Source organism: Caretta caretta, chromosome 2 (assembly GCF_965140235.1).
Source record: "Caretta caretta isolate rCarCar2 chromosome 2, rCarCar1.hap1, whole genome shotgun sequence".
Taxonomy (NCBI): Eukaryota; Metazoa; Chordata; order Testudines; family Cheloniidae; genus Caretta; species Caretta caretta.
The window spans coordinates 258,413,314-258,422,364 of NC_134207.1; the positions used below are offsets into that span (position 1 = coordinate 258,413,314).

The 9,051-nt window shown below is 50.9% G+C and overlaps 1 protein-coding gene across 2 annotated transcripts in view; it reads right to left on the minus strand.

The window, feature by feature from the left end:
- LOC125631188 (cryptochrome DASH) overlaps nucleotides 1-4,660 on the minus strand; it is a 30,534-nt gene extending 25,874 nt beyond the window's left edge. For both annotated transcript variants that reach the window (XM_048837486.2, XM_048837485.2), the window contains exons 1-3: nucleotides 4,519-4,660; nucleotides 2,758-2,930; nucleotides 659-752 (exon numbers count right to left, since the gene is read on the minus strand). In XM_048837486.2, the coding sequence (XP_048693443.2) occupies nucleotides 659-752; nucleotides 2,758-2,930; nucleotides 4,519-4,587 (336 nt within the window). In that variant the 5' untranslated portion in view covers nucleotides 4,588-4,660. The remainder of the gene's footprint in view (nucleotides 1-658; nucleotides 753-2,757; nucleotides 2,931-4,518) is intronic.
- Nucleotides 4,661-9,051: the final 4,391 nt, after the last annotated feature.

The following is a 9,051-nucleotide window of genomic DNA, read 5'->3' on the forward strand; positions in this document are numbered from 1 at the left end:
GCAGCTGCTATATCAGAGCAGTCAATTCCCTAGTTTCCTGGTGAGCTCCTCCTCCAGATCTGCTGTGCAGAAATCGGTGGATCTCCACTTCTGCCAACAGATCGACGTCCCACCAACAGGACAAGTCTATCCTCTTTTGCTTCCTCACCGTTCTCCATCTGAATGCAGGGGCGCTCTCCCTGCCTCCACTTCCCTATACACAGGTAGGCTGGGCTCTTTGCTGGTGCCCCCTTGCTCCCACTGTACTCTGCCTGCTGCTGGCTCCCAGTCTGAGCAAGGAGCCAGGGCGTGGCAGCGTATGCCCATCATTTCTGCAGTTCGAGAGGCACACAGCAGTTTCCAGTCGGAGGGAGAATATTGTTCCACCCTTGAGTCTCAGCCCTCCAGCATCCAGAAACTGCTTTCCTCCAAAGCACAGTGCCTCCGAGTGGCCAATCACAACCAGCAACCTGTACCCTGTACCCACAATTGATTCCCATCAGCCACTCGGACCTAAGACCTCCCTTGGAATTAGCCAGCTCCAAGGGGTTAAGACATGACAGTAGCAGAGAACATAAAGGACTCTGAATTCACAGGCCAGGCAAGTCCAATACTGCCCTGCACTAAATGTTCTTGCCAATTTTATGCTGAGCCAACATGGTTCAAACCTTTCCTTTACCTCTTCATGGAAAGCCACGGCAGCAACAGTGCCCAGCTGCATAATAAGATCATGAACCACATCTTCCGGATTCCCTTTCCTTACCACCAAATTACTGCGGACACACAAAGTTGGAATGAATTAGGCTTTATGCTATTATTTATTATTATTATTTGTATGACTGTGGCACCTAGGAGCCCCAGTCGTGGACCAGGACCCACAGTGCTAGCACAGAACAAAAAGATGGTCCTGCCCCAAAGAGCCTGCAGAGTAAGTATGAGACAAGAGACACCAGCTGGATACAGCCAGAGAGAGGCAGGGGCATAAAAAAAAGAGACAATACTTATTATTGCCTCTCTTGTCCTTTCTTCTCCTTTCCCCCATTTTCATCTGCACATGGACCTCACTGTTTATGACCTGTTGAATGCAGACTGTTTGGGACAGGGGCGGTGTCTGTACTTGTGTTCGTGAGGCACCTATCATGCCTTTGTGTGCGTGGGAGAAAAGATTAATTTATTAACATCAAGCAAAGCAGTGCAGTGACTCTGGGTAGCTCTGCAATAGTTAAAGCCACACTGTCAGAACATAAGAACTTAAGAACAGCCACACTAGGTCAGACCAAAGGTCCATTTAGCCCAGTATCCTGTCTTCCGACAGTGGCCAGTGCCAGGTGCTTCAGAGGGAATGAACAGAACAAGCAATAATCGAGTTTAAATCACCAATTTAAACTCAATACTTAGGACAATTTAAACTCAATGCTTAGATTATGCAAAAACACTGCTTCAAGAAAGGGCTTGGCTGGGTTTAGGTGGGGGACGTAGAGAGACATGCTGTGGAAATGGTTGTTCCCCTCTACATGCTCACAATGGATGTGAAAGGAGAGTTATGCATGGAGGAGCACCACTATGCATGGATCTAAAGTGAGGGAGAGTTACGATCTGGTCCGTTAACACTACGGCATTGAAAGGACATGCCAAATATTAATACTACGGCACTGAAAGGACATGCCAAATATTAACAGATGGAGTATAGATCTGAATGATCTTAAAAATCAGAGGTCTTTGCCATTTGAGCTAAAGAAGAATCTCTTATCTGCAGAGATGTTAGGTCTTATATGTGGCCTTTGTGAGTCAGTCGCAAGGCATCACATGTGTTTGAGCAGTTCTGATTCTCTCCAGTACAGGCCAGTGGCACATACTGGCCTGTTCATTACCTTTGTTAGGAATTCAGATTGGTCCTCCTAAACGAGCATAACCCCTTTCATGGACCATAGTGTATTGCAGGCCTAAAGGTATTCTTCAGGTGTTGTGATCCACAACCTGTCACCACTGCACCCCCTCAGGAGAGGGGCAAGCCAGCTGCTGCATATTCTGCTACCCAAGGATTAACGTTATCTTGCTGTGATAATAATAAAATGAAGAAAAAGGTGCTTGGAAAATTTTAGATTCTAATAACTTTCCCTGACCAGCATGGACAAGATGATTTTCCTGAGGACTGTATTATCAGTGGTATAACACTGAGCTATGGGCTACACAGAAAGCCACGGCCCCTGCTGGTCTGAGAAAACATCTTTCATACATCAAGGGGGCTCAAGCTAACCACTAGATGAAACTCCCTAGGGATAGGAAGGATGGTCCAGTGGTTGGAGCACTGGCTTGACACGAGGGAGACCAGTGTGCAACTCCCTCCTCTACCACAGATTTCCTGTTACTTAGCCAATCTGTGCTTCAGTTTCCATCTGTAAAATGGGGATAAAAGTACTTCCCTACCACACAAGGATGTTGTGAGAATAAATACTTTATATAATGTGAGGTGCTCAGATGTTATGGTAATGGAGGCCATACAAGAACCTTAGATAGACAGATATCCCATAACTGCTGACCATGGGGTTTCTTGCATAATCTTCTGAAACATCTGGTGCTGGCTGCTGCCAGAGACAGGCTATTGGGCTAGCATGGGAATTCCTGTGTTTTTATGGTACTAGCAACAGGTGCTCAAATGTGCTTGTCACCAGCATTGCTTGCTCCATAGGACAGACAAGTCTTAAGGAAGAGGAGGTGGGAGAACAAAGTGGGTTAAATAATAAAACAGACTCATGTTTACGACAAACCCCCCTGTACCTTCCTTTTTTCTTGAGTGTTTGCCTTAGATCCTTCACGCTTTCCAGTAAAAATTTGAGTCGATGCGGCCCAGTCTTTGGGAAACCATAGTAATAGGTTCTTAGGTACTGTCTTGGATCAAAGCAGTAGAGAGGAATGATATAGTCTGCGTTATTCTGAGCCCAGTGTAGTACCTGGAAATACAGAGAGGAGCAGTTAAAGATGTCAGTGCTCCAGGTGTTTTCTTTCTGTACAGCAATTCATAGCACCATTTCAATTTTCCTTTATTCAGACTCATCATGAAAAAGGAAGACATGCAACTGGATATTGTACTATAGCTTTATTATATTATAGGGTCTCTCTCTTCAAGGGCCTGATCCTGCACAGACTTTGTAGGCAAAACTCCCATTGACTTAAAAGAGACCAGGATCAGAGCCCCAGCGTGTCTATCACCTTGGTATCCAGATGCCAGTTATAAAAATTAGACTTCCTCAAAGGGGCTTATACAGCACCAAGGTGAAAGGTAGGTACGTCCATGCCGATTGAGTCAGTAATCACATCCCCACAGAAGTGCCTCAAGGCTAACCGGGGAATGCTGCTGCTCTTACAGCTGTCCCCTCCAACCTCCCCCTTCCCATGCACAGAGCCGGAACCCTTCATCGCAGTTACCACAGGGCATGGGGGCACTGAGGCAGTGACGGGGCACTCTCCCATGCCATCCCCACTCTTCCCCTAGGCTGGGATCTGCTGGATTCTCAGACCCTCTGCTGGCAGGAGGAGAGATTAAAACGTGGCCCTAATTTAACGGACTAAAATGTGTGGGCAGCGTCCACAATAAGGGTCAGCGTACAGGGCACGAAAGACCCCATGGCAATATCTGTAATGGGGTGGTGCTATCCCCAGAGTTCTGGTCAAATTCCAACCTCGGTAATTGCCGCTGGCCTCCCTAAATCTCCCTCTAGTCATGCAGGACACTGGTAGCGTTACTATGTGCTGCTCAGAGCTCTGCCTTTCACTGCCAAAGATCCCTATAGGTCCCACCCCTACCTCCCAGGGATGATCAGGGTGACCAGATAGTAAGTGTGAAAAATCGGGACGGGGGGATGGGTAATTGGCACCTTATATAAGAAAAAGCCCCAAATACCGGGACTGTCCCTGTAAAAGTGGGACATCTGGTCACCCTCGGGATGACAGGTTTCAGAGTGGCAGCCGTGTTAGTCTGTATTGGCGAAAAGAACAGGAGGACTTGTGGCACCTTAGAGACGAACCAATTTATTTGAGCGTGAGCTTTCCTGAGCTACAGCTCACTTCATCGGCTGCATCCCCTGGGTTTAGCAGGCCAGTGCTCAAACCACTGAGCTATCCCGCCCGCCCGCCATCATTCCGGGACACCAGCGAGCCCCTTTCCCCAACCAAAATGGCCCTGCCACCCGCCTCGCTTCCCCCTCTCCAGACCCAGCCGCCGGCTCTGCCCTTGCGGCCCCAGCTCAGGCTAGGGTCCCCCAGCCCGCTCAGGGCCCGGGCTCGGCCCCGCAAGCCCCGGCTCTCAGCAGCGGCCCCGGGGGCGGAGCTCAGAAGCACCCGGGTTACATAAAGCCACGTGCGGGCAGCCGGGACAACAACTCCACCGCGGCCTGGGGCCGGGCTCCCGGCGGGGGCGCGGGGCTCGGCGCCCGGGGACGGCCCAGCCCAGCCCGTGCCCCTGACAGCGCCCGGCGCTCCGCGGGCGGCAGCCGCGCCCCCAGCCCGGCCCGCGGCGCCGCCGCCGCCGCCTGCCCCCACCTCGCTGTCGTGGTAGCGCAGGTCGTGGCGCAGCAGGCAGATCACCGTCCTCGGCCCGGCCCCCGACATGCCGCGGGCAGCCCCCCGCCGCGGCCCGGCTGGGAGGAGTAGGAGGAGCCGCTCCGCCTCCCGCAGCCCCGGCCCGGCCCCCTGCCGCCGCCGTGCTACGCCCAGCCCCGGCCCCGCTGCAGAGACCGGGCAGGGCGACAAAGGCGGGGCCCCGCCTGGCTCCTCAGCCTTCAGTGCCGGCGTCCGGGGCCTGGTTGCCAGCCGCCGTGAAGGTGGGGCCACCTAAAGGCAGATTTAGACACTCTGAGCCCCCTTTTTGGCCTGCAACTACCCCTGTCCCCACAACACTGAAGGTCCACGCAGCAGGGCTGCAGTGTGTCTCTAGTCTAAGGGTGATTGGGGTATCTTAAATGTTAACAAACACCACCCCACAAACAAATCGGTCAACTCAAACCAATATCCCCAGCTGAGATTTTCCCCTGAAAAAGAAGAGCCAGAAATGCCATGAAGTCCACTATGGGATTTGCTCCTGCTGTTGACTTTGGGCAGCGGCATGAAACCTTCAGAGATGGAGAGGGAAATTGTTACCAAAGTGTTCTCTGTCCATGCTGACAGCCTGGAAAATAGACCCAAACTATGTCTACACCGGCACTTCTGTCGGTATAACTTATGTCCCTCAGGGGTGTGAAAAAACACCCTTCTGAGTGACATAAATTACACCGACAGAAGTGCCGGTGTGGACAGCGCTATGTCGGCGGGAGATGCTCTCCCGCTGTTAAGGCTGATTCCCTCCTCTGGCACATTGAGTGCAGAAGGTGGATGCCCACAAGGACTTTAAAAATTAATACTTACCACTCCAGGCTTGTGTGATGCAGTAGGAAGCAGGGCGGATTGACCTGGGACTGTCGCAGGGGAGATTTATTGGGACTGTTTGCATTGGGGATGGGGTAGCAGGGGGTGACTTTACTTGAGGGACGATACCTGAGCCTGTAACCTGAGCCAGGAGGGGGTTGGGGCCAGGTGACTCCTTTGCCCAGGGAAACTGGACAAAGGCTGGAGGAGGAGCCGGGGGGAGGCTGGGTGAGACTGCTGGAGGCGGTTTCAGTTTGGAGCGGTCTGGGGAATCAGAGGGAGCCCCAGGGCTGGGATCTAAGCTTCCTGCGCCCCCCAGAGGTACCCGACTGAGGGGTCCTGTTTGTACCTACAAGCTCTGTTTGGGACTGTGTTCCTGTCGTCTAATAAACCTTCCATTTTACAGGCTGGCTGTAAGTCATGGAGAATCGCAGGAAGAGGGGGGTGCAGGGCCCTGACTCCGCCACACTCCATGACAGCTTGTATTAAACTCCCGAGGTTACAGCTTTTCTCTGACCTTGGATTGGTTGATGCTGCCACCACCCAAGTGCAGAACCCCTTTGAGAACCGAGGAAGGCGCACTTGTAGGGTGACCAGATAGCAACTGTGAAAAAACGGGATGGGGTGGAGGGTAATAGGCGCCAAAAAATGGGATGGTCCCTATAAAAACGGGACAACTGATCACCCTACTCACTTGGGAATTCCTTCCTGTGGGGTCCCTCAAGCCCTTTCACACACACACCCTCTGGGGAAGAGCTGAGAAAGAAAAGGAAAAAAAGAAATCAGCTGTTGCCACCAGCTAATTCAACAACATGGGCACAAACCTCTTAAGACACAGAAATCCAATCCTGTTCTTAAAAAAGGTAAATTTTATTTAAAAAAAACCCCAACATCTGGAACTCAGGTTATTGCTAGATTTTAAAAGAGCAAATACAAGGATTAAGCACCAAGAATAGCTTTCTTGAGGTCCAGCTTAAAGGTTACAAGCAATACAAAAACACCTGGGGTTAGCACAGAGGAATCCACAAGCCATAAAGAAATAAAAGAGATAAATCTAATCGCGTCTTCCTAGACATTTCCTGATTTACTTACATATCTGGGGTTTCCAATGAGTAGTTTCTAGGTATGATACTGATGGTTTTTCATACCTGGCCCAAGCTTTTTACAGCATAGCTGTTGCCCTCTCCGCCTCTCCCCGGGAGAACAACCACAGACAGACAAAAGGAGAGTTTCTTCTCCATTTTAAAAAGTTCTAGCCTTCCCATTGGCTCTTTTGGCCAGGTGTCTACTCACTTCCTTTTACCTATGCATAGCTGTGAGGCTTTTTAACCCTTTACAGGTAGCACAATTAGAGAACAGCTACTAAGAGGGATTTTATAGCTACTGCCTGGCTGGGTGTCCATAAAAGGGAGCTAACCCCCCCATTTCATTTATCACACCCACCAACATAGCTACCACCGCTTGTTGGAGGTGTTTTAATTATGTCAATGGGAGAGCTCTCTCCTGTCGGCAAAGAGCGGCTACACGAGTGATCTTACAGCGGCACAGCTGCATCAGCACAGCTGTGCTGCTGTAAAGCTCACTTGTGTATTCATGGCACCAGAAAGAGAAAATATTGTGCTATCTGGTGGAGAAACAAGGGAAGGAGTCCCTTTTTCTCATCATCTGGGCCCTGCAGTCTCCATATAGACCTCGTCTCCACAGCTCGGAACAGAATGGCTGAAATCTCCTCCGTGGTATGCATATTAGGGAATGCTTTCAGCAGGTTCCTGGCAAGTTTCCAATGGGCAAAGTTTGGGTACCTCTGTGATGGAGCATCCCTTATTAAGGCCCTGTGCAGGGTCACTGAGGGCTCTGCTGTGTTATCACTGTGGCCTTCACTTCGGGCCAAACCCGGGAAAGCCAGGCATAGTCTGAGCAGGCAAGCTGCGTGCTGACCTTCCAGGAACCTGCAGCTGGTTCTCTCTTGAACCATGCCAAGAGCACATCTGTATATGCTCATGCTCCATACTCTCCATTTCCTCACCCTTGTGTCCTGCCCCGACACTAAGTGGCGGGACCTATTACCACCTATTGTGGGTGAGGAACCCTGGTGGGCCAGCCTAGATTCCACCTAGGTTCCACGGCCAGCCTGGGATATTAGTTGACGGCTCCTTCATGGAGCCATGAGCCCAGGTGTGTACCTGGCACGGTTCACCCCTGTTCCAGATGCCTGTCCCTTTTGCGGCGTGAGGGAGACCCTGGCGCATATTTACCTTGAGTGCACCTGGTTGCAGCCCCTTTTCCAGGTCCTCCTGGACTTATTTTTGCAGTTTTGGCTGTACATCTCCCCCCATCTTCTCGTATATGCACACCCTATCCATGGCCCCACAAAGTCACGGGACCTCCTCGCCAGCCTCCTTCTAGTAATAGCCAAAGTGTCCATCTACAACTCCAGGGAGAGGATGTTGGCTGAGGGGCTTCTCTGCGACCATGAGTCCTATTTCCAAGTCTCTCTCCGTTCACGCATCCTGAGTTCCTCTGGACAGCATCCGCTGGCTCCCTTGACACCTTCGAGGAGCAGTGGGCGCTGTCTATGGTTCTCTGCTCGATGTCCCCTTTAGGTTTTCTACTTTTGACCCTTTGACCTTCACATCTGTCCTTGTTATTTTTTCTGTTGTCCCCCGTAATTATTTGAGACCTGGGCTCACTGGATCCTCTCCATAGGCTGGGGGAGAGTCCTCTAGCCATGGGCGGGCTTGCGCCCACCCACTTCCCAGAACCCAAGAGGAGGATGGGGAGGAAGCAGGCCACAGAGAGGATGTATAGCTGCTTCAGTCTCCTGCTCCCTTATGGAGAGCAGTGGATCCACATAGCAATAATAGATCCTTGCTCCTCCATCTCTCCTCTCACTCCGAGCTCTCTTTGTTCCACCCCACCCAGAGGTGCATAACAATGGCATGGATTCCCCAAGTCTGGCCTTTGCATGCACAGGACCTTATTGGTTCAGACTGGGGGGCCTTGATAAAGATTTGCCCTGTAAAGCAGAACCTATTGGTGTATAGGGCAACATCCTAGGGAACTCACCAACTCGTTATTAAAGCTTGTTAAAAGCAACTGGCCGCTACCGAGCAACAGTAGCGTCTTTTATCCCTATCACTAATAACCGTGATTGGAGTCAAAGACTTGCCTCATCCCACTGCTTCTGTAGTTCTACTGTGACACCCACTGGTGACACATCCCTTACTCAGAGTCCAGATTATTCACAGAATTGTCCTCAAGGTCCATTTTGCATTCAACATTTATTCTTAGTAACAACAGGATTTGTGCAACACTCCTCACCTACCTCACTGGGTGTTCAGCCAAATTCCTCCCCAGGGGAATTCCACTGGTGCCCAGGGTCAGGATAATAGACTAGGAGGGGGCCTGGGATGCAGAATCCAGAAAGTGAATTGCAGCAGTTCACCAGGGCATCTGGCCTTAGTCCTGAAGTTTTGAATGTTCCATTGATTCAGTTTTTCCAGTGGAGCCAGATCCTGATTCCTGGATGCTCCAGAGAAATCCTAGGCTGTTATGACACCCAACACATCATCAAGCAGGGAGTCCTTGTTTTATTTCCATATTGAGCACCAACTCTTCCAGACCCTCAAGATCCTTAAAAAGCTCTTTGCAGTGGCTGGCACAAGGAAATGA